Raw genomic sequence first — 26450 nt, forward strand, 5'->3', positions numbered from 1 at the left:
TGATTCATAATTGGTTCATAGAGGGTTCATAATTGGTTTACAGCGGGTTCATAGCTGGTTCATAATTGGTTCATAATTGGTTTACAGTGGGTTCATAATTGGTTCATAGAGGGTTCATAGCTGGTTCATAATTGGTTCATTGAGGGTTCATAACTGGTTTTCAGTGGGTTCATAGCTGGTTCATAGAGGGTTCATAATTGGTTTTTAAATTATTAAAGCTATGAACCAATTATGAACCAGCTATGAACCCACTGTAAACCAATTATGAACCCGCTATGAACCCACTGTAAACCAGCTTTGAACCCTCTATGAACCAATTATGAACCCACTGTAAACCAGCTATGAACCCTCTACCGGTGTTGTCACACATCAATTAACCGGTGGGGAAATTTCCTCACCGTCACATCCCTACTATGAACCAATTATGAACCAGCTATGAACCAATTATGAGCCCTCCATGAACCAGCTATGAACCAATTATGAACCAGGTATGAACCCACTGTAAACCAATTATGAACCAATTATGAACCAGCTATGAACCCACTGTAAACCAATTATGAACCCTCTATGAACCAATTATGAACCAGCTATGAACCCACTGTAAACCAATTATGAACCCTCTATGAACCAATTATGAACCCACTGTAAACCAATTATGAACCCTCTATGAACCAATTATGAACCAGCTATGAACCCACTGTAAACCAATTATGAACCCTATATGAACCAGCTATGAACCCACTGCAAACCAATTATGAACCCTCTATGAACCAATTATGAACCTGCTATGAACCCACTGTAAACCAATTATGAACCAGCTATGAACCCACTATGAACACTATATGAACCAATTATGAACCCACTGTAAACCAATTATGAACCCGCAATGAACCCTCTATGAACCAATTATGAACCCGCTATGAACCCTCTATGAACCAATTATGAACCCACTGTAAACCAATTTGGAACCCTCTATGAACAATTATGAACCAGCTATGAACCCACTGTAAACCAATTATGAACCAGCTATGAACCCTCTATGAATCAATTATGAACCCGCTATGAACCCTCTATGAACCAATTATGAACCCACTGTAAACCAATTATGAACCCGCTATGAACCAGCTATGAACCCAATGTAAACCAATTATGAACCAGCTATGAACCCTCTATGAACCAATTATGAACCCTCTATGAACCAATAATGAACCCACTGTAAACCAATTATTAACCCTCTATGAACCAATTATGAACCAGCTATGAACCCACTGTAAACCAATTATGAACCCTCTATGAACCAATTATGAACCAGCTATGAATACAATACAATACAATACAATTTTATTTGTTAAGCACATTTAAAACAACCGAGGTTAGCCAAAGTGCTGGACACTGACATAATTACAACAAATTAAAACCCTCTATGTACCCACTGTAAACCAGCTATGAACCCTCTATGAACCAATTATGAACCAGCGTGCGTGCGTGTGTGTGTGATGGCAGTAGTGCGTGTGTGTGTGTGTGTGATGGCAGTAGTGTGTGTGTGTGTGTGTGTGTGTGTGTGTGTGTGTGTGTGTGTGTGTGTGTGTGTGTGTGTGTGTGTGTGTGTGTGTGTGTGTGTGTGTGTGTGATGGCAGTAGTGTGTGTGTGAGTGTGTGTCTCCGGCAGTAGTGTGTGTGTGAGTGTGTGTGATGGCAGTAGTGTGTGTGTGTGTGTCTCCGGCGTGTTGACTCAGATTGTTCGAATATTACAATTAAATAATACTTAAATCGATATGTCATCCTCAATAAACCCGTCTCCGGCGTGTTGCCTCTGATCATTCGAATATTGCACTTTAATAATTATTTAATCAACATCATCCTCAATAAACCCGTCTCCAGCATGTTGCCCCCGGTCCCTCGAATATTCTGATCTATTATGACCTCTGAGCTGTAAAGCTGCCAGAATAATAATAATAATCATACGCTGTTTGTTAATTGGCCAGAGGAGAACTGGCACCCCCGACTGAGCCTGGTTTCTCACAAGGTTTATTTTTCTCCATTAGGTCACCTGATGGGGTTTTGGTTTCCTTGCCACTGTTGCCTCTGGCTTGGCTTGCTCAGTTGGGGACACTCAATTTTTCAAATAAACATTGAAATAAATCTAAATAATAAACTAAATTAACCATTTAAACTAAATTACTGATCGAATTATTGATCTAAAGCCCACACTGTGTGATGGCAGTTGTGTGTGTGTGTGTGTGTGTGTGTGATGGCAGTAGTGTGTGTGTGTGTGTGTGTGTGTGTGTGTGTGTGTGTGTGTGTGTGTGTGTGTGTGTGTGATATGGCAGTAGTGTGTGTGTGTGTGTGTGTGTGTGTGTGTGTGTGTGTGTGTGTATGTGTGTGATATTGCAGTAGTGAGTGTGTGTGTGTGTGTGTGTGTGTGTGTGTGTGTGTGTGTGTGTGTGTGTGTGTGTGTGTGTGTGTGTGTGTGTGTGTGTGTGTGTGTGTGTGTGTGTGTGTGTGATATGGCAGTAGTGTGTGTGTGTGTGTGTGTGTGTGTGTGTGTGTGTGTGTGTGTGTGTGTGTGTGTGTGTGTGTGTGTGTGATATGGCAGTAGTGTGTGTGTGTGATGGCAGTAGGTCTCATGGGTCTCTTGCTCTCTGCGTTCCAGGGATTTCCAGTTCGGCCACATGGACGGGAACGACTACATCAACAGCCTGATCATGGGGTGAGTGTGTGTGTATGTGTGTGTGTGTGTGTGTGTGTGTGTGTGTGTGTGTGTCAGCTGACGGATGCTATCCCATAATCTCCTCCTCTTCCTCTTCCTCTGCAGTGAGGTGTCAGTGCCCAGCCTCATCATCCTCAACACCTCTAATGAGCAGTACTTCCTGCCGGAGGAGCCGCTGGAGAGTCTGGAGCAGATGCTGCGCTTCTTCCACAGCGTCCTGGACGGCAGCGCTCCGGTGACGCATCACTTCCTCCCGCTCGCATCACTTCCTGTCATCTGACACTGACTATAGGCTTCAGTTAGTCAACACGGGTCAATGCCTGAGCCATGAGTAGCTCATTCAGAACATGTTGATCTAACCTGGACTGAGATTAAAACACGCTTTAGAAGTATTAGTTTAACCAATATACACTGATCAGGCATAACATAATGACCGAGGTATGGACTCCTCTAGACCCCTGAAGGTGTGCTGTGGTATCTGGCACCAAGATGTCAGCAGCAGATCCTTTAAGTCCTCCATGGATCGGACTTGTTTGTTCAGCTCATCCCACAGATGCTATCACAATCTGGCCCAAACTCGCTCAAATCCTTACGCTTGGCCATTTTTCCTGCTTCTAACACATCAACTCTGAGGACACAATGTTCACTTGCTGCCTAATATATCCCACCCACTAACAGATCATCAGTGTTACTCACTGGTCATAATGTTATGCCTGATCGGTGTAGTTAAATAATGTTAACAAACAAAATCTTATTGTAAAGAGTTTCCAAAAGCACAGTTGAATGAGGCGAGTGAGGGTTAAGGCTAATATGAGACGAGTTTATGAGAGTTTGCATTAATCTTCTGATTAGAGATGTTTAGTTGAGATGATTGACATCATATTCCCATCAGGCTTATGGAGGAGATGGAGTATTCCAGAGGATCAAGCGCGTGGCGTTTGACGCCCGGTCCACCATAATGGTGAGTTGAGCTTAAGAAATGAACGCACTGAAGTTTAAATCAACTGTTCATTAAAATATAACTGTATTAATATATTGACAGCAGCCATTAGCCTTTACACTGAAGGACAGTTGAAGATTACACTATCCCAAATGTGTGTGTGTGTGTGTGTGTGTGTGTGTGTGTGTGTGTGTGTGTGTGTGTGTGTGTGTGTGTGTGTGTGTGTGTGTGTGGCCCATCAGTGACATCCCTGGGTTCAGTGTTATTGTGCAGTAACCATGGCAACACTAGCAGCGCTTTAATATCTGCTGTGTTTTATTAGCCACTGTTTGGATCAGTGATGGACAGAAACTCCTCATTGTTCTCCAGCTCAACTCAGTTAAGGCCCTTTCACACCGGACGCATAGCGGAAAAGCGAATAGATCGTGTGCAAATAGTTCGCGTCAAAACCATTCACATCAGCTGCGACGCGAGTTTGCAACGTTTTAGAACTCCAACATTCCAAAACATTTGCGGCGACAGATGAGAAAACACGGACACTTCATCATCCAGTGAAGACGAGCTTTTCATTTTCTTTAAAAGACAGAAAAGAATGTTTTGGGTGATCCTAGTCTTAGAGAACAGAGTCTGAAGGGAGGATGCTCATCTACAGGAGCTAAAACTTTATCATGGTCAGCTCCGCTCTTACTGTCGAATGTCCGTGGGACAATTTGAGGAGCTCCTCCAGAGACAGTAGCAGCGCATCTGACGACACACACACACACACACACACTTCAGGAACCGATTGATCCAGAGCAGCTGTGTTTCCAGTTCAGTCACAATGTAAACATTTCAGTGCCACAGTCGTACTGACGGAAACACATTCACTTTCTATAGTCGCGGACACAATTAGGTCTAGAAAAAAATCTACGTATTGATTATAATATGGTAATCTGTAGCCTACAGTGGGCAAACACAGCTGCATCTGCACAGCTGTAAACACAACTACAGCTGTAATCTCGTGAGAAATGCGACACCTGGCAAAGGTTAATGTTGATCGAATGGCTAGTGACATCAACTGGACATTTGGTCACCTTTGTTTCCTTGTATGTAATTGGTTTAAGCCTTTTCTATCGCTGCGAGTGTTAAAAAAAATCAACATCGAAACGAAAAAAATAAACGTCGTTTTTTCCGCCGCAGCACATTCGCGTTCGGTGTGGAAGCTCTCATTACACACACATCTGATCCAAATTATTCACGCGTCAACATCGCGTCCAGTGTGAAAGGAGTTTTAGTCTGATTGTGTAAATCTGCTGTTGTTGATTTACCCAGAATGCCATGTTTTACCGCCTCATATGATCTCACTCACTGCAGTGTGAACAAGTGTCTCATAGTAGCGCCTAGACAACATTACAACATCACTAACACACTCACATGTGTGTGAGAGGATCAAACACACACACACACGAGCGGAAGAAGCGATAGCGCTCGCGGCAGAATAAAAGCTCCGCCCAGTCGAGGAATTACACACTGTGCCTTTAAAGGTCCCATGACGTGGCATTTTTCTATTATTTTATAATGTTTCCTGAGGTGTACATATATTGTTAGTATGATTTTTACATAAAAAAAATTCATAATTTAGAAATAAAAGGCATTTTTTTCTATACTGTTTTTACCCCTCTGGCTGAATGCCCTGTTTCAAGGGGCGTATCTGCTGTGAGACTTCAGTGTAAACGCCCACTGTTGTGATTGGCTGACATCTTTGCATTTGAAATGAGTGTTAGATTATGTTGCGGAGGGGGCGTGGTTTAGTGAGGCACTGCACGCACTGCATGCATGAGAGAGAGACTGACAGGTCACTCGTGAACCACGGAGAGCTGGAGGAAGTTTTATTGTACTGAGTTGTTGAGAGCACTGTGCTGTTAGCGCAAGCTTATTTGTAGCTGAGAGATTCTGAATAAACAGTCCCAGTCACGTGGACTCTGTCTTCTTCCACCTTATTCTACGAACTTTGTAACACATGTAACATTACAGCCGTCGAGATGAACGAATCGACAAAGTGTGGATTATAGCATTATTTTATGATCTATTTCTATCACATGAAAGGCTGCAGTGATGAGCATTGAGTACACAGACAGTCTGTTGATCGCGTGAATGCAGTGATCTCGTCATTGCAACGCGTTTTCTCTCACAAAATGCTTTCTCCACAACTAACAGCAAACACGACGTCGATATGAATACAGTAAGAGCTTTGTGCAGCACAACAGCGTCTTTCATTATAACAGCAGTTTGGGCAAGTGTGCAGATACACTCGCAATGCGTGATTGAGCGCTCCAGACATTATAAAGAGTGTTCTTTGATTGCTCTCTGTAGTTTAATCACTTAAAAAAACGGATTTGTTTCATGCTACTAACAGAAACAATCGTTTTAGTCACTGGCTTGATTCACTGATGCATTACACTTAGGGCATCAAGACGGCGATCATTAAACGGTCTAGAAAGAAAGTCTGTGTGAACTTGAATGTTTAGCTACACATCAGAAATCACTGATCACAGATCAGGCATTAATGAACACTGTTTCTCACTGTTTGTCGCGGTGCTGTCGAATCCACATGGTAAAAGTCTGTTTGTAAAACCTGTGCTGACATAACCTTTCCTGGTATGACGTCATAACAGGAACATTTAAGATCAGCTCGTCTGAGCTCTCATTTCCTCAAAGGCAGAGAAAGACAGCCAGAACTCAGTTTACACCCATCAAAATTTCTAGACACTTGGGGACCATATACAGGCTAGGGGAACTCATATTAATGTTAAAAAACCTCATAAAATTAAATTTTCATGCCATGGGACCTTTAAAGTTAGAGTTGTTTTACAGTCTCTCTCTCTCTCTCCATCTGTCAGTCGGTGTTCCGCAGCTCTCCGGTGCTCGGCTGCTTCCTCTTCGGCCTGCCGCTGGGCGTCATCAGCCTCATGTGTTACGGGATCTGTACGGCCGAGTCTGACGACGGGACGGAGGACATGGAGCTGATGAAGAGAGACGGCTTGACGGATGAAGAGGAAGAGGAGGGTGAGGAGGAAGAGCAGCAGCAACTAACAGCTGGAACAGAAAACACAGAAAAGATCCAACACAAGAATCCCAGTGAGAAAAAGGCGGATTAACGGAGGTGTAGAAACAGGCGGAGCCACGCCCCCCAGGCTCCGCCCTCTTCACGGGATTGTGTTCATTATCCGCTTTCTTTATTTTCAGAATTTCCCTTAATGTCCATGAATGCCAAGTTCTGATTGCGAGCGGTTGGTTCTCAGACGGCACATGGGCGAGTCGAGTCGAGACCTTTATGCTTATTAATAATCATTACTGTAATGTGCCCTTATGACCTGCAGTCGATCTCTGAATGGACACGCTTTGCTTTGCTTTGTTTCTGAAAGAGAAAGTGCAGTTATTGTTGTATCAAAGACTTGATCTACAGAGGATTGTCTTACACGAGATTAATCTCCATTTTCAGAAGATACTGACACACATCAGGGCTTTTCCTGAGCTCGTCTGATGCTCGCGGGACATCTGATCCAGAGTGTGTTTATGTCTCAGGCGAGTGACGGACAAAGGCTTGATTCGATCATATGCACTGAACACATTAACATAAACAACATTAGTCTGATCCTGAGCCAATCAAACGTGAGCTTTCCTTCTGTAGGGTGCTATTCCTCTTCCAGCGAGCCGTGTGTGTGTGTGTGTGTGTGTGTGATAGAGAAGGCTTCATGTGTCAGCTGAGCACTGAATTCCCACACTTCCTCAACCCTACTGCATTCTTGAAGAACAAGAGCTATTCAGATTCCCAAAACCTCAGCAGATTCACTTCTCACCGCTCTCATGTGTGTGTTCTCACCACTTTAAGACCTGTCCTGTGTGTCTTCTGCACACTTCTCACCGATGTCTCGTGTGTGTGTGTGTGTGTGTATCTCACACACTTTAATGCGGTGGTGTTTGCAGTCTGAGCCCCAGGAAGGCTCTGGTGTCTGAGGCTGAACATGACGCTCCTCTGCTGATGAAGTGTCCTCATCTCCGCTAACTTTGCCTTCACATTCCCTTCAATGCCTGTTACTGATGCTCATATTTTGACAGATCACTGTTTGTGCTGTTCATTAAATGTTTCTTTGTCTCTCTATCTCGTGTGTTCATCGGTATCATGATGATGTAGACTTTGAATAGATGATTATAATTATCTGAATGTGAGAAGTGTGTGTGAAAATTAAAAGATGGAGCGCAGCTGGAAGAAAACAAAACTGGAGGTTTTTGGCATGTTGTGGAAAGACAGCATGATCGCATACAGAAACTGCTGGATCTGCTTATTTCTCGACTCTCTTGGAAGAAAACAAACACACCCTAGGTATTTATTCAATACAGTGGCTAAATTAATCAAAAATAAAGCTTCAACTTCTGATGTTTGGAAAAATTACACACACACACACACACTCATTCACTGCAATAGGAGAACACACACACACACACACACTCTCACACACTCATTCACTGCTATAGGAGAAGACACACACACACACACTCATTCCCTGCTATAGGAGAAGACACACACTCTCACACACTCATTCACTGCTATAGGAGAAGATACACACTCATTCCCTGCGATAGGAGAAGACACACACACACACACACACTCATTCACTGCTATAGGAGAAGACACACACACACACACTCGCTCTCACACACTCATTCACTGCTATAGGAGAAGACACACACACACACACACACACACTCATTCACTGCTATAGGAGAAGAAGAATTGGCTAAACTCGTTAAATCATCTAAATCATCAACATGTATGCTCGACCCTATACCGACTAGGCTATTAAAAGAGATGCTACCAGAGGTCAAAGATCCTCTTCTTAATATTATTAATTCATCTTTGTCATTAGGATATGTACCGAAAACGTTTACGTTGGCTATTATTAAACCACTTATTAAAACAAACGCAACTTGATCCTCCAGAATTAGTCAATTACAGGCCAATCTCAAATCTACCCTTTCTGTCAGAAACACTAGAAAAGGCAGTGTCTTCACAATTATGTTCCTTTTTAGAAAGAAATGGCATCTGTGAGGATTTCCAGTCAGGATTTAGAGCGTATCATAGCACTGAGACTGCTCTCATCAGAGTTACACATGATTTGCTCTTATCATCTGATCGTGGCTGTATCTCTCTATTAGTGTTCCTCCATCTTAGCGCTGCATTTGATACTATCGACCACAACATTCTTCTGAATAGACTCGAGAATCCCAGCGAGCACAAGTTCAGTATGGAGTACCACAAGGCTCAGTGCTAGGACCGCTACTCTTCACCCTGTACATGCTACCACTAGGAGATATCATTAGGAAGCATGGCGTTAGTTTTCATTGTTATGCTGACGATACTCAGCTCTATATTTCTTCACGCCTGAAGAAACTTACCAATTCACAAGATTAACGGAATGCATAGCTGATATAAAACATTTGATGACCAGTAATTTAAAAAAACCCCCACAGTTTCTAATTATTGGACAAAACCCTCAGCACATAGTAACCTAGAATACTGTCTAAAGCCCATACACTTAATAAAGCCTGAACCTCATCGTCGGTCCATCGGTCGTATTTTTTAAACTCCATTGTTGATTCAAATAGCAAACAACTCTTGAAATAAAATGTTGCGTGAGCTCAACCAATCAGCACGTTCAGCGCCAAAGTCCCACCCCCGAAAGTTCCCGAACTTTGAAAAAGTACTACCTCATGAGCAGGGCCATTTTGAGGGGGAAATCTTTAAATCTCCAGTTCTTACTAGAACCAGGAAGTGTGACCATATTAGCCGCTTCTGTCAACACTGTTCAACACTGGCTGCCTATTAAACATCGCATACATTTTAAAATCTTGCTTATTACTTGCAAAGCACTAAATGGTTTATCTCCAGTCCTTGAGCGAGCTCTTTATGGAGGATCTGCGTCTTTATTCTAGAGCTGATGCACAGCCAAAACAATCTTCCATTAATCTCCAGTTATCACTGTAAAGCTGCTATGAAACAAGCTAAGCGCTGGATAAAGGAACTTGATAATGTAATCAAATATAACAGACGGCTGGTTTTGATGGAATATGTGGTCAGATGTTTGTTATTTTATATTTATGGTTAGGAGAGTGGGGTAAGATGTGTCACTCTTTATTCTAGCACAGTTTATTTTACAGTGTTGTTGTTCTAGTGTAATTTACTGAGAATATTAATGAGCAACATGTGTGTACTCTAGGGTTAGGAATAGTTTGGGTTAGCTTTAGTTGCATGGAATTATGCACATTTTATCATTATTACTAAAGTAACTTCATTTGTAAGTCGCTTTAGATAAAAGCGTCTGCTAAATGACTAAATGTAATGTAAAGTAACTGTACAAGGACACTAAAAATGTTTTGTGCCACATGTCCAAAAAAAAGCCTATCATGAATAGCAAAACATTCAGCTAAAAAATATATATTTTCATTTAACATAATTGAATGAACCAAGTACTTAAATTGAGAAGGGCTACACTTGAATGAAGGTGACTTTAGCATGTTCTGCTCCTGGAGTTTTAGGCTATTCTTAACACACACTGGAGCAGAGCCACTGGTCACATGACTGAGGTTTGGCTGGTGCTCGGGTTTAAATGAAGCCATGTTCAGCAAAAATTAACCTTTCCTTTTTATTTTATTTTTTCTTGGAATGTTTTTTCCTAGACAGAGATTAGATGTTTTCTCTCTGGAACAGAGCCTGTCCTCTTCCTCAGAGGAATATCTCAGATACTCCATCCACAATCAAATATCATTTATAGCTCTACACTTTAAACATCTCAGTGGTCATTCAAAGAAAGGGCCAGTTTTACAGAAGAAAGGCCCAGATCTGGATCCAGTAAATGAGGACACATGTTCAGTTTCCTGAGAGAAATCTGAGCGATTACACTTTTGCTCTGGGAGAATCTGTGAAGTTTGCGCTCTATAGCTGATATAGGACACAGAAAGCTCATAACCAACATGAGAATGACTCGTCTGAGATGAGAAGACTGATCAGAGATCAGATCATAAGAGCCGAGGAGCCGTCGTCTGAGATATTAATAAGCATACCTGCTGTCTATTGGGATGATGTTCAATATGTCTGCCCATTATTAAACACAAACACACACCCGACTGATCACCACACCATACACACACACACACAGAACGGCAGTCAGATGGTGTGTGTGTGAGTGTGTGTGTGTGTGTGTGTGTGTGTGCACATATTGGCCATGATGTTGGCTTAATATCAACCATACGCCTGACAGGCCTCAGACATGCTATTACACAAAAGCAGCCAGAGGAAGGAAAAATACAAATCTCTTCAAACTCTGCATGAAAGGGAAGTCGATTGGATTGAGATCTGGGGAATTTGGAGGCCGAGTCAACGCCTCAAAACTCGTGGTTGTGCTCCTCATTCCTGAAATCAGGGCACTGTGAGTCGCTTTGGATAAAAGCATCTGCCAAATGCGTAAATGTAAACCCTACAATATAAGGACAAAATGTCCCCACAAAGATGGCGATCTGAAATCTTACTGACCAGACGTCCCTCTTTGTTACATAACTACCCGTCTATAGGGTTGACAGTCAGTAACAATGAAACAAAAGTAAAAATTAAATAAAAAGAAAGTTTGTAGAGAGAACCAAGATTATTCAACCTCCTGTCCCAGAAAAGAATCAACCAGTTCAAATTAACATCTTTTAACTTGAAAAGATAAAGGATAATACAAAAATCCCATGAAAGGATACAAAAACACAATTCAAAGAATAACAAATAATCAAGAACAGGACAGTCGCGGTTTTACAGCTCGTTCAAAACAACCCTCAGTCAGATTTACTGCCTAAAGTGCTAAATAACAAGATTACGGATAGTAAGAGTTATCTTCAAGCACAAACGTAACAAAACATTTGAAGTTAAAAAAAAATTATAAAGCTGATGGATATATATGAACTTGTGAAAATGTAAATATTAAATACAATTATAAAATGTTAAACAACTATCATATTTGTATTGTAATGTGTTTATTAATGTTAATAATAATATAGGGAGCCCACAACTACAACAAAAGAACATAAAAAAATGTATTGTCCCTGTTTTTTAATTAAACGATAATAACAAAAGAGATTAGAGTGACATTCTGACCCCGGTCCCCATTTCAGGAATCCGGTCACCTCGTCCTTGAGGGGACATTTTTGGGTCCCTATGAGGAAAACAGCCCTTAAATTAGACTAAATTATGTTTGTTTTAAAATGTAAAAATGCAGGAAGTTTTGTGTGTGTGTGTGTGTGTGTGTGTGTGTGTGTGTGTGTGTGTGTGTGTGTGTGTGTGTGTGTGTGTGTGTGTGTGTGTGTGTGTGTGTGTGTGTGTGTGTGTGTGTGTGTGTGATGGGTGTGTGTGTGTGTGTGATGGGTGTGTGTGTGTGTGTGTGTGTGTGTGTGTGTGTGTGTGTGTGTGTGTGTGTGTGTGTGTGTGTGTGTGTGTGTGTGTGTGTGTGTGTGAGCGCCCTCTACCGTCAGCGGTCGCTATGGAAACAGCCGGAGCCGCAGACTAATGGCAGAAGGCGCTGCACATCAGGCGCGACGCGTTCGCTGAGGACGCGGACACACACACTCCAGGACCGGCGCCGCGGAGGATTATCACACACACTGGAACATCCGTCATCCGCGATGCTGTGGATTGGGTCTTTCCTCCATTTCTACTGGAACTTTCCATTAACTTGCGCTCTTTCTCTACATCTGTCCGCAGTGCACGGGGAATGCGCGCGCCCGCCGCTGGATAACACACGGCCGACATGTTTTCAGTCCTCAGGAACACACACCCGATCCTGGGAGTGATGCATCATTTGTGTGTGTGTGTGTGTGTGTGTGTGTGTGTGTGTTCTGATCACAGGTCAGTGATTGATGGAGGATCGATGACGGTGATGGGCAGATGCTCGTGCACACACGCACACGCGCAGCTCAGTTGAACGGATTACACACACCAGGTCGTGTTTGTGAGAAATGCACGGATTACAGACCCGCTCCTCACCTCACACACACACACACACACACACCGTCATCATCATCTCATCCTCGGCTGATCTCAGGTCGGACGTGTCCTGAGCGCTGTACACATGTAAGTCCACACACACACACACACACACACACACACACACACACACACACACACACACACACTGATGATCAAGGCTCATGACAGGGGTTAATGTGTTCAGTGATACTTGAGTATGTGTTCTGAGCTGAGACTGGAGTGTGTGAACAGCTCGTGTTCTGATTGGCTGAAGGCTTGCATTAGAAAGGACGGATCAGAGCCATAGAATAAGAGAGTTGCGACCCTCTCTGATCTCACCTGAGGTCACGTGCTTCATGGAGCTCTCGATAGTTCCAAACAACTCCATCTGTGTGAACAGGATTGAGCAGGACTGACCGCAGCTTCACTGTATTTGCAGCAATTTCTGGTAAATATGAACACAATATGTGCATCTATTTCGACTGGGCTTTACAGGAGCATTATATTCTGGGGAGAGATAAAGAAGAGAGAACGTTAATGTTGTTTTTTTGGAGTGATCTGGTTATTTTATGGGTCATGATTTTACAGCGTTGAGTGTTGTAGCCAATCACGGGCATTACAGTTGAAAATAATGACCAATCATATGTCTAATTTACCAGGAATGAGAATCCATATCAATTAAAACTAGTTTTATATAGTCTCTAAACGCTGAATGAAATCTACAAATCCTCTCATCATCACAAACAAAGCACCGACACGATTTAAATAAAGATTTATTGTGTAGTTTAGTCAGAAGTTTTTGTTTTTCATGAGACTTTTTGATTTTCCCCACAATTAGCCTATATTCAACACTTCAATACAAATGAAAAATTATCAAATTTTTTTTTTGTTGATATTTTAATGTTATAATAGTGATCTGATGATCTATAAAAATTCATTGCAAAAAAGAGAAAAAAAAGGCTAATGAGCCGATAAGTGTTTGTCTTCCACCATCTTCTGGTTATAGTGGTCATTTATTTTATAATTTAAATGTTGTTACAGTTTTTCTCGATTGTTTACACACATTTTCTGAAAGCATGCCTCATATTCTCAGAACTCTACACACAAATCCAAAAACACACACAATGGGCAAAACCCCTCAATTCTCCTGCAAAATGCAACTTTACTTTCAAAACAATGTTATTTCTTTTCAAAATGGGATTTTGTTTTCAAATGACACACACAAACCATCATATGAATAGACATTTATAAGAACCAGTTGAACACTGATGTGCTCAATGGAAAACACTAATGAATGTAAAACACTTCTTCTCCTTTCATCAGAATGACTTCGGCCTTTTTTGGTTCAGTGTTACACTTACAACAGACTGTACAAACATAAGTGTGTTGTAAAATATTTGAGAATATTGTTTTCATACTCAGAACACAAATACACGGTAACAAATATATTTTATTTTTCCCACAAAAACAATGTCCACATTGTACATCCCAACCATCACAAAGTTGCACATACAGTGGTCAAACATACAAAACAACAGAAGAATTTACTGTATACAGTTACAGTAAAAAAAAGAAAAAGATTTACCTATGCTGCATCCTCTCTTGGGTTTCTCACCTGTTGCCCTTTGATGCTAAAGCTCTGTTTGCTGATTGTAAACCTGTGTGACGGATGTTTGCCCATGTGAAGAGTCAGTGTGTGTGTTTTAATGGCAGTGTGTTCCTTGTGAAAACAAGATATTTTCTGCATGAAAATTGTGCCAAATGCAGAGAATTGTGTGTAGTGTTTTGAAAAAAAGTGTGTTTTAGAACTGCAATTTGAGTGTAAAGCAGGAATTGTGCTTGTAGTTTAGCAGAATTGGTTCAGGGGGTTGGTGCATGAGTTACATGTTGTGCTCATTGTGTCTCAAGGACCAGAATTTGTGTGTAAACAATTGAGAAAAACTGTAATGTCCGAATGTTATTTATACTCACATGAGCGTACACAACAGGTGAATATAAATGAATAATTCTAGCATATACAGAATTTAACCCAAGAAAGAAGTTTTAAATACTGTTTAAAAAACAGGGCAACCAATTGAATTAAACTCTTTTTATTCAGGCGTTATTAATATTCATTATTCATATGCATTATATATTATTCCTTGAATGGGCTACTTCATATAAACGCTTTCGACAGAAAGATCTCAGAGAATAAAAACTGTTGAAATATGACGATAGCATCTGGATATAGAAGCTGCTCACGTTATCTAACTCTAGTTAGAGTCTAACCATCTATCATATATCAATAAACATTAACTTAAAGGGGTGGTAAAACACATTCTTTTGAAGGCTTGGCTGTGTTTGTGGGGTGCACTGTAACATGTGTTCATGCTTCGTTTAAAAAAAAATTGCCTTATTTTTCATATATTTGACCTTTATTCTACACTACTCTGTCCCTCCTTGTAAAACGGTCTGATGCTTTCCGGGTTGTATGAAGCCAGTCCCTCAAAAATACGCAGTGGGCTCTGATTGGTTAGCTGGCCCAGTGTGTTCTGATTCGCTAAACACCTAGTGCACGTCGGAAACGTCACGCCCCTTACCGGAGGCTGTTCAGTATTAGAAACAACGGCGTCAATAAAACCATATGAGCTCGAATCAGACCCAGAACATTTGAGTGAAGATGATCGAGCAGAAGCTGTTCAGTCCTCGAGAGTAAAAACTGCGGATCTATAATGATCGCTACTGAATGGCACTTTAACTTTTGTATTTTTAGAACGATTATAGCCAAATATCTGTCGCAAGAACTAACCCAAAACAAACACTAAGCACTGGCTTAAACTAGCAAGTTAGCCAAATCACACACAGAACCATGTTTAGCATGCCTGTAGATAAATAATACATAAAAGCTCTAATCAAAGAATCATTTACACTAATGCCAGGTTCGCTGTTGAGATTTTAACGTTAGTGTTTGTAACGTTAGGTGTTCGTCGGATAACGTTAAGTATGAATGAGCATTTAACAGACTGGTTTGCAGAACAGCGTTGTCATCTGTTTACTTCCTTGCTACAACCTATTACAGGAAAACACATCGATGAAAAATAAATCAGACTTACAGGTTGTGGCCCGTAAACAGCTTCTGTTTGTAAATCCAGCTTTCAGGTCAAGCCGTTGTGCATATCCTGCATTGAACTCGCGAAGTTTGTGGAAGTTTGTGTTGTCCTCCGTGAAATGTGCAGCGCGCGCGTCGTGCATCCATGCACCGGCAGTGTTTTTTTCACGCAGCTGACGTTGTGCAAATCTGGCATTGAAATCGCGAAGACGGTGGATGTTTTCCTCTGTTAGATGTGCTGCAGGGAGCCCTGCGCGCGCCTGATTCCCCGCTGACTCAAACACACGTGCATATAACATGCTGTATGTTAAACGCTCTGCAACGCACCCCTGTCCCTATGAAGGCTGAACAGAGCAAGTTCCCCAAACTATACCACAACAGCGCCGCGATACAAAATGGCCTCCCCCCCTTATTTAATCTTCTCGGAGGAGGGGTTTATGTAAATATTGAGCCTGGTGATGTCACCAACCCTGGAGGAATGTGTGTAGTCGCCTACTGGCCGTTTGCTGTAGTTCTTAGAAACTGATTTCTTTAAAAGCAAATATCTCCCTTTGCTTTAAACTTTGAACGTTGTAACTTTGCAGATGTTGTTTATGCTCAAGCAGCAACATTACACGTTAGCTAAAGTTAGAATAGTGAAATCGTGGTTTACCACCCCTTTAACGCACTTCATATAATACCACTTCTATTAATATTCCTAAGAGGTCGACTAATGCCATAAAATCTCAAAATATGCCATCATTTCATCAGTTTGCCAGTGAGTGTACTTGAGATACACTGAAATGAATGTGTTCAGTGCTGGAACTATTGGTTGTTTGGAACTATTGGTAGTTTGGAACTATTGGTAGTTTGGAACTATTAGTAGTTTGGAACTATTGGTTGTTTGGAACTATTGGTAGTTTGGAACTATTGGTAGTTTGGAACTATTGGTAGTTTGGAAGTATTGGTTGTTTGGAACTATTGGTAGTTTGGAACTATTGGTAGTTTGGAACTATTGGTTGTTTGGAACTATTGGTAGTTTGGAACTATTGGTAGTTTGGAACTATTGGTAGTTTGGAACTATTGGTAGTTTGGAAGTATTGGTAGTTTGGAAGTATTGGTAGTTTGGAACTATTGGTAGTTTGGAACTATTGATAGTTTGGAACTATTGGTTGTTTGGAAGTATTGGTAGTTTGGAAGTATTGGTAGTTTGGAACTATTGGTAGTTTGGAAGTATTGGTAGTTTGGAAGTATTGGTAGTTTGGAAGTATTGGTAGTTTGGAAGTATTGGTTGTTTGGAACTATTGGTAGTTTGGAACTATTGGTAGTTTGGAACTATTAGTAGTTTGGAACTATTGGTTGTTTGGAACTATTGGTAGTTTGGAACTATTGGTAGTTTGGAACTATTAGTAGTTTGGAACTATTGGTTGTTTGGAACTATTGGTAGTTTGGAACTATTGGTAGTTTGGAACTATTGGTAGTTTGGAAGTATTGGTTGTTTGGAACTATTAGTAGTTTGGAACTATTGGTAGTTTGGAACTATTGGTTGTTTGGAACTATTGGTTGTTTGGAACTATTGGTAGTTTGGAACTATTGGTAGTTTGGAACTATTGGTAGTTTGGAACTATTGGTAGTTTGGAACTATTGGTAGTTTGGAACTATTGGTAGTTTGGAAGTATTGGTAGTTTGGAACTATTGGTAGTTTGGAAGTATTGGTAGTTTGGAAGTATTGGTAGTTTGGAAGTATTGGTAGTTTGGAAGTATTGGTTGTTTGGAACTATTGGTAGTTTGGAACTATTGGTAGTTTGGAACTATTGGTAGTTTGGAACTATTGGTTGTTTGGAAGTATTGGTTGTTTGGAACTATTGGTTTTTTGAAAGTATTGGTAGTTTGGAACTATTGGTAGTGGTTGTTTGGAACTATTGGTTGTTTGGAACTATTGGTTGTTTGGAAGTATTGGTTGTTTGGAACTATTGGTAGTTTGGAACTATTGGTAGTTTGGAACTATTGGTTGTTTGGAAGTATTGGTTGTTTGGAATTATTGGTTGTTTGGAAGTATTGGTAGTTTGGAAGTATTGGTAGTTTGGAAATTGGTAGTTTGGAAGTATTGGTTGTTTGGAACTATTGGTTGTTTGGAACTATTGGTAGTTTGGAACTATTGGTTGTTTGGAAGTATTGGTTGTTTGGAAGTATTGGTTGTTTGGAACTATTGGTTGTTTGGAAGTATTGGTTGTTTGGAAGTATTGGTTGTTTGGAACTATTGGTTGTTTGGAACTATTGGTAGTTTGGAAGTATTCGTTGTTTGATACTATTGGTTGTTTGGAACTATTGGTAGTTTGGAACTATTGGTTGTTTGGAAGTATTGGTTGTTTGGAAGTATTGGTAGTTTGGAACTATTGGTAGTTTGGAAGTATTGGTTGTTTGGAACTATTGGTTGTTTGGAACTATTGGTTTTTTGGAAGTATTGGTAGTTTGGAACTATTGGTTGTTTGGAAGTATTGGTTGTTTGGAAGTATTGGTAGTTTGGAACTATTGGTAGTTTGGAAGTATTGGTTGTTTGGAACTATTGGTTGTTTGGAACTATTGGTTTTTTGGAACTATTGGTAGTTTGGAACTATTGGTAGTTTGGAAGTATTGGTAGTTTGGAAGTATTGGTAGTTTGGAAGTATTGGTAGTTTGGAAGTATTGGTTGTTTGGAACTATTGGTAGTTTGGAACTATTGGTAGTTTGGAACTATTAGTAGTTTGGAACTATTGGTTGTTTGGAACTATTGGTAGTTTGGAACTATTGGTAGTTTGGAACTATTAGTAGTTTGGAACTATTGGTTGTTTGGAACTATTGGTAGTTTGGAACTATTGGTAGTTTGGAACTATTGGTAGTTTGGAAGTATTGGTTGTTTGGAACTATTGGTAGTTTGGAACTATTGGTAGTTTGGAACTATTGGTTGTTTGGAACTATTGGTTGTTTGGAACTATTGGTAGTTTGGAACTATTGGTAGTTTGGAACTATTGGTAGTTTGGAACTATTGGTAGTTTGGAACTATTGGTAGTTTGGAACTATTGGTAGTTTGGAAGTATTGGTAGTTTGGAACTATTGGTAGTTTGGAAGTATTGGTAGTTTGGAAGTATTGGTAGTTTGGAAGTATTGGTTGTTTGGAACTATTGGTAGTTTGGAACTATTGGTAGTTTGGAACTATTGGTAGTTTGGAACTATTGGTTGTTTGGAAGTATTGGTTGTTTGGAACTATTGGTTTTTTGAAAGTATTGGTAGTTTGGAACTATTGGTAGTGGTTGTTTGGAACTATTGGTTGTTTGGAACTATTGGTTGTTTGGAAGTATTGGTTGTTTGGAACTATTGGTAGTTTGGAACTATTGGTAGTTTGGAACTATTGGTAGTTTGGAACTATTGGTTGTTTGGAAGTATTGGTTGTTTGGAATTATTGGTTGTTTGGAAGTATTGGTAGTTTGGAAGTATTGGTAGTTTGGAAGTATTGGTAGTTTGGAAGTATTGGTTGTTTGGAACTATTGGTTGTTTGGAACTATTGGTAGTTTGGAACTATTGGTTGTTTGGAAGTATTGGTTGTTTGGAAGTATTGGTTGTTTGGAACTATTGGTTGTTTGGAACTATTGGTAGTTTGGAAGTATTCGTTGTTTGATACTATTGGTTGTTTGGAACTATTGGTAGTTTGGAACTATTGGTTGTTTGGAAGTATTGGTTGTTTGGAAGTATTGGTAGTTTGGAACTATTGGTAGTTTGGAAGTATTGGTTGTTTGGAACTATTGGTTGTTTGGAACTATTGGTTTTTTGGAAGTATTGGTAGTTTGGAACTATTGGTAGTTTGGAACTATTGGTGGTAGTTTGGAAGTATTGGTAGTTTGGAACTATTGGTAGTTTGCAACTATTGGTTGTTTGGAACTATTGGTTGTTTGGAACTAATTGGTTGTTTGGAACTATTGGTTGTTTGGAACTATTGGTAGTTTGGAAGTATTGGTTCTTTGGAACTATTGGTTGTTTGGAACTATTGGTAGTTTGGAACTATTGGTTGTTTGGAACTATTGGTAGTTTGGAAGTATTGATTCTTTGGAACTATTGGTTGTTTGGAACTATTGGTTGTTTGGAACTATTGGTAGTTTGGAAGTATTGGTTCTTTGGAACTATTGGTTGTTTGGAACTATTGGTTGTTTGGAACTATTGGTTCTTTGGAACTATTGGTAGTTTGGAACTATAGGTTGTTTGGAAGTATTGTTGGTTTGGAACTATTGGTTGTTTGGAAGTATTGGTTGTTTGGAAGTATTGTTTGTTTGGAAGTATTGGTTGTTTGGAACTATTGGTCGCTCCATGATACGCTTTACTTCCGCATTCCTCAGTTCCTATGGAGGTCTATGGGAGTGTCGTAACTGTTTTTAAACGGCTCTGGGACGGATCATGACATGTTCTTCATGTTGGCAATGATGAAATCAAGAAGAAATGAATAATGGGTGAAAAATTGATAATTCCACTAATATCATCAACAGCATTTTCAGCATTTCTAGAATTAGACTAGATTGTAATAGTTAAAACTAATTTGCATCCTATATTGCATATGTATGGGCTATTATAGGCTGCTTTGTAGTAAAAAAAAGTTAAATTAGTGAAAATTACAAAACGGATGATGCATGTTTAAAAGAATTACATTTTACTTTTTGTTTTAGATTTACAGAACATTCTAGTTTCTATAGTCACAAAGGGTCTGATTGTGATCAAGGTCTTTTGGTTTATATATAGATATATATATATATAGAGAGAGAGAGAGAGGTTTGGACGTGGTTTAAGAGAGTATGTTCAATTATATACACAACAGTTGTTTCTGGATCTGGAATCTGATTGGCTGAGAGGCGTGTGATATCCCCCAGTATCAGCTCTGGAGCCGCTTCACCGCTTGAGACGACTGTCATGGCGGACGAACAAATCCTCCACAGGTTTCCAAGAGTTTGAAGAGTGTTTAGGTGAGACTGGAGTTGTCTAGACTCATATATAAAGTAGAGGTCGACCGATTCATCGGTTTTGCTGATTAATCGGCACCAATAGCCCACATGAAAAATTACTCTATACTATAGTGTTTTTGAACCGTACTATAGTAAATATACTACAGTAAATTAACAAAGTGTTGTAAATACTATAATATACTACAATTTACTGTAGTATCTTTACTATAGTATGGTTCAAAAACACTATAGTATTTACTAGAGTAATTTTACTGTAGTTTTACTATAATATACTTTAGTATTTTTTCATGTGGGAGTTGATTGGTGGAACAATCGGTTATCGGCAAAAATCCACACAATAGTTTTTCCGGTTGCTGGAGCGGCTGAGACGGTGCGAGAGCTCTGAGAAGGGCCTGTTAGGCATTTATAATCAGTGTTGGGGAAAGTTACTCTGAAAAGTAATGCATTACAATATTGCGTTACTCCCTTAAAAAGTAACTAATTGAGTTACTTAATTACTTTTTAAGAAAAGTAATGCGTTACATTACTTTTGCGTTACTTTTTCCTACCTGGGCTGGGCTGGGCTTGCTTTTGTTTTTTTTTTGTTTTTTTTTATAATAAAAAGTTATATTTTTGTGCATAGGTAAAGACCTCTTGATACCAAAATTGAAATAATAAATATGGGATCAGAATCCCGCCAAATTTACTGCAGTCATGCATAAAAAAATAATAAGCATGAATCAAAATTTTAAAAACAAATGTGAAAATATAACGCAGAAAACGGAAAAATAAATGAAAAGTTAACCAGAATCACAAACAACGCAGTCACGGAAATAAAAATAATAAGCATAAATCAAATATTTAAACAAGTTTAAACTTATATTGCTCAAAACTGAATCATGAATTCAAAATGATCTGAATCGCTCACAAAATCATGTTTTCTGCTCTTATTTTCATTTTTTGCATGTCCTTGCTCTTTTGTCCTTTGCTCTTGTTTCCACATTCTGTGCTTGCGGTTTCAAATGTTGCAGTTCAAGTTTCATGTAAATTAGGGGCGGGTCTTAGCATCACCATTGGTCCACTAGTTCTAGATTGACAGCTCATCCTCAAGCCAATCAATTGAAGGGAAGTTTACGCCAATGTGACTCAGGCCGCAGTTCAGCAGCTGTTGAGCTAGAGTATAACCTCTATCACTATATCTGCAAGGAAATACATTATTGTATTGTTATGAATATAATCTTAGGACTCTCTTCTTTTGTATGATAGACGTTTTAGGGGGGTTTCCTCACAATTAAAGCAGTAAAATGAACATGATCATGACTGGGTGCTTACTTCAGAATGTGCGTGTTTCTTCACGCACATTCTGTACATGTCGAAGTGTAATATTTTTCTTACCTTTAAGAAACACGTTAAACACGTTAAAATTTGTCGTCTTAACATGGTAAAACTGTGCGTCTTTACACATACTAAAGTAATGCAACGACAACTGATGCCTTAACACGACTAGAATGTGCGTGTCTACACATACAAAAGAAACACGGAAAAAATTGCGGACAAAAGTCACGCGTTTCGTATAAAGAGATTTGGCCCCGGTCGCGTTCCATACTGGCACAGCAGATGCGCGCCGCATTTAAAACACGACAGCGAAACGGTATGAATACAGAACTCAACAATACTTGTTGCCAAATCATTATAAAGTCATTCATTTCTTGACTAGATGCTGCATTAACAGAAGAACAGCAGTGTGTATGTTGTGTGTGTGTGTGTGTGTGTGTGTGTGTGTGTGTGTGTGTGTGTGTGTGTGTGTGTGTGTGTGTGTGTGTGTGTGTGTGTGTGTGTGTGTGTGTTTGAGAGACTGAGAGGACGCTAACATTAGCAGTACCTCAAGCAGTTAAAACAATGTGATAAAAACACACGCAAGTCCGACCCTAATGTTGCATATATTAAATCAGTGATGTGAGAAAGTAAACTGTATCATCATGCTGCCGACAGAAACATAAGCAAAGCAGAAGTGCAGTCGTTTTTATTTGAGATAATCTCCTAAAAAAGCTGACTGTTTGGATATGAAATGGTAACTTTTGTAACATTAACGCTTCGGTTACTAACGTAACCTCGGTTCCCTAAGATGAGGGAACGAGTATTGCGTTAGCTAAACGCTTATGGGGGAATTCCTTTCCTCGAGATATTGAAGCAAATTTTTATCCAAAAATACCTTTTACACGCAGTGCAGCTGCACAACTCTCAGCAGGAAGCAGCTGCATGCTGATTGGCTGTGCCGCTGCAACTGCAGCAACCTATAGCGAGACCGCGGGGCGGGACGGACCAATCAGGTCCTTCTAAATTCCCGCCACAAGGGGCAACAGAATTTGCATAGCCAAGGGTATATAAGACCCACTCTCGCAAGGTTAGTCAGATTAATCGACTGAAGCGACTCCTGAGCAAGTAAGCAAGCACGGCAAGCAAACGCAATACTCGTTCCCTCATCTTAGGGAACCGAGGTTACGTTAGTAACCGAAGCGCTCCCTTACGAGAGTACTCTCGTATTGCGGTTGCTAAAAGCTTATGGGGGACCAATGCAAAACGCCGTGCTTGCTTAACGGCTCTAAAGCCGACGACACCAAAGCCAGGCCAACCTAGGTGGGCCCGTAATATGATATCAAGAAGTCCCAAAATGAGCCAGACCTGAGTCGGGCCCTTAATGAGAATGAACACGATATACGTGTAATACTATAATGTATAGACCAGACATAGTCGGGCCAGGAATAATGAATGGCCAGATAATTAGAGCCGTATAAGGAATGTGCTTATGACTTATACAATATTTAACCCAGACCGGACTTTTCGAGCCTTAAGGGGTTAAATCTGTTTACACAGCAAGAAGCCCAGCTTGTAAGGCCGGAACATCTAAATTATAGAATCTGATAAAAGTGGACGGGGAGGCCCAGCCTGCCGCCGCACAGATATCATTCAGAGAAATGCCAGTAGACCAAGCCCACAAAGAAGCCATGCCTCTAGTAGAATGGGCTTTGATGCCTAAAGGGCAGCTGAGATCTTTAGACTCATAGGCCAGTGAGATAGCATCCACTATCCACCGTGACAAGGTCTGCTTTGTAACCGTGCACCCTCGGGTGCGGCCGCCAAAGCATACAAAGAGCTGTTCAGTTGCCTAAGCAGCGGAACGCTCTATGTATATTTTCAGCGTTCTGACAGGACAGAGCAAATTAGCATCTTCTTCATCTATCGGTGATGAAAGTGCTGAAAGTGAAATGACCTGTGCTCTGAACGGAGTTGAAAGCACTTAGGTACATATCCATGTCTTGGTTTGAGGACGACTTTGGAGTCGTTTGGCCCAAATTCCAAACACGAGGCGCTCACTGAGAGCGCGTGCAGATCACCCACTCGCTTAACTGATGCGATCGCCAGCAGAAAAGCGGTCTTTAGTGACAGGAGCTTTAAGCTCACCGAATGCAGAGGCTCAAATGCAGAGCTCTTCATGGCATCCAGGACCGTGGACAGGTCCCATATAGGGACTGAAGGGGGCGAGGTGGGTGAAGCCTTCTAGCCCCTTTAAGGAAGCGAACAATGAGATCGTTCTTTCCTAGTGACAGTCCGTTCACTTGAATGTGATACGCTGCTATAGCAGCCACATAAACTTTGAGCGTGGAGGGGGAACAACCTGCATCCAGAAGCTCTTGTAAAAATGTAAGCACTTCTGACACTTCACAATCATGTGGGGTCATCCTTGTGCTTGGAGAAATATATTCGGCATTGACCATTGTCTTGTGAGGCGAAAAGATCCACTTTTGCCTCTCCAAACCTGCCCCAAATTGTCTGAATCGTATGTGGGTGAAGAGACCACTCTGCAGGGGACACTTTGCCCCTGGACAGCATGTCCGGACCCAAATTCAGAATGCCTGGCACGTGAGTCGCTCTCAGCGAGCTCAGATTGTGCTCTGCCCATATTAGGACTTCTTCCGCCATTGTGTGCAGATCGATCGGTGCTTTATGTACGGAAGGAAAGCTCTTAGTGATAGCGTGACCGCTTTCATCTCTAGACAGTTTATGTAAAGGCTCCTCTCCGAGTCTGACCAGAGACCGGAGACTGGCCTGCCCTCGTGAAGGGCTCCCCAACCTAGGTTGGATGCATCTGTCGAGATAACTTTCCACTTCGTAACAGTGCCCACACTCACGCCCGTCTGGTACCAGACGGGATTTTTCCAAGGAGCCAGAGCTAACACACAGCTGTGGTCTACCTTGATTTGCAATCGGCCCGAGAGCCATGCGTGAGCTGGAATGCGGCGATTCAGCCAGTGCTGTAGGGGGCGCATGTGCAACAGACCTAGTCTGAGAACTAGCGGCGCCGAGGCCATGAGACCCAGCATCTTCTGAAAGTTTTTGAGAGGAATGCATGCACCGGACCTGAGGGAAACCGCTCGGTTCTGAACAGAGAGCGCGCGCTGTGACGTCAGTCGCGCGCTCATCTGCAGTGAGTCTAACACTGTTCCCAGAAACAAAACTTTCTGTGTGGGAGACAATGAACTCTTTGCCACGTTGATTCTGAGTCCCAAGCATTCTAAATGGTTGAGAAGCAAAGATGTGTGGTTTAATAACTGTATCTCTGACTGAGCTATTATGAGCCAGTCGTCGAGATAATTGAGAATTCTCATTCCCCGAAGCCTCAGCGGGGTTAGCGCCGCTTCCATGCACTTCGTAAACATGCGGGGAGCCAGAGATAGACCAAAAGGTAGCACCTTGTATTGGTAAACTTTCCCCTCGAAGGCGAATCTCAAGAATGGCCTGTGATGAGGGGCTATTTGTATGTGGAAATAGGCATCCTTTAGATCCACAGTGAAAACCCAATCTCCCGGGCAAATGTGCGCGAGGATTTGTTTCATTCTCAACATTCTGAACGGGCGCTTCATAAGGGCTTTGTTCAGATGTCTGAGATCTAGGATGGGTCTGAGACCACCGTCCTTTTTTGGTACAAGGAAGTAACGACTGTTAAAGCCCGACTCGCTCTGTGAGGGGTGTACGGCTTCTACCGCTCCCTTTATTAACAGTTTTGATATCTCGGTTCGAAGCACGTTTTATTTTTATTTTTTATTTAACCTTTATTTATCCAGGTAAACTGTTTGAGAACCACTTCTCATTTACAAACATGACCTGGCCAAGAGGCTACAGGAATAAATCAGAACATACTGTACATAGTACATAGTCAAACACATGACACATAGAACAAACAATTGAATTAAAAATCGGTGGACCACAAAGAAAAGAAAAAAAGAAAAGAATAAAGTGCTTAAATTTGTATGTATAAATATGGTTCATGATTATCTGCAGGAACAAAAGTCAACTATGTAATTTTGGAGGTTTTGCTTAAAGGTGGAGATTGGGATCAGAGATGTAAGTTTCAAGGTATTTTGTAGTGTGTTCCAGTCATGTACTGCTGCAAAGCGGAAGGCATTACGTCCAAAGGTAGTAGAAGTAGAAGGGGTACTAAATTTAATCAAATTACTTGATCTTGTGTGATAGGTGTTATGAACGGCATGAAGAAGAGATGACAAATAGAGAGGTGTCTTGCCCAGGATTGTCTTGTATATGAAGAGAAACCAATGATGAAGCCGCCGGGTATAAAGGGAGGGCCAGCCCACCAGTTTATACAGGTCACAGTGATGAGTGTGAAAGGGTGCATTAGTGACAAAACGGATGGCTGAGTGATAGATTGTGTCA

At 40.9% G+C, this 26450-nt stretch overlaps 1 protein-coding gene across 2 annotated transcripts in view; it reads left to right on the forward strand.

The window, feature by feature from the left end:
- tmx3b (thioredoxin related transmembrane protein 3b) overlaps positions 1-7788 on the forward strand; it is an 84620-nt gene extending 76832 nt beyond the window's left edge. For both annotated transcript variants that reach the window (XM_079805954.1, XM_079805955.1), the window contains 4 exons: positions 2653-2709; positions 2815-2944; positions 3602-3670; positions 6529-7788. In XM_079805954.1, coding sequence (XP_079662080.1) covers positions 2653-2709; positions 2815-2944; positions 3602-3670; positions 6529-6786 — 514 coding nt within the window. In that variant the 3' untranslated portion in view covers positions 6787-7788. The remainder of the gene's footprint in view (positions 1-2652; positions 2710-2814; positions 2945-3601; positions 3671-6528) is intronic.
- Positions 7789-26450: the final 18662 nt, after the last annotated feature.

This window comes from Gobio gobio (genome assembly GCF_949357685.1).
Source record: "Gobio gobio genome assembly, chromosome: 23".
Classification (NCBI taxonomy): Eukaryota; Metazoa; Chordata; class Actinopteri; order Cypriniformes; family Gobionidae; genus Gobio; species Gobio gobio.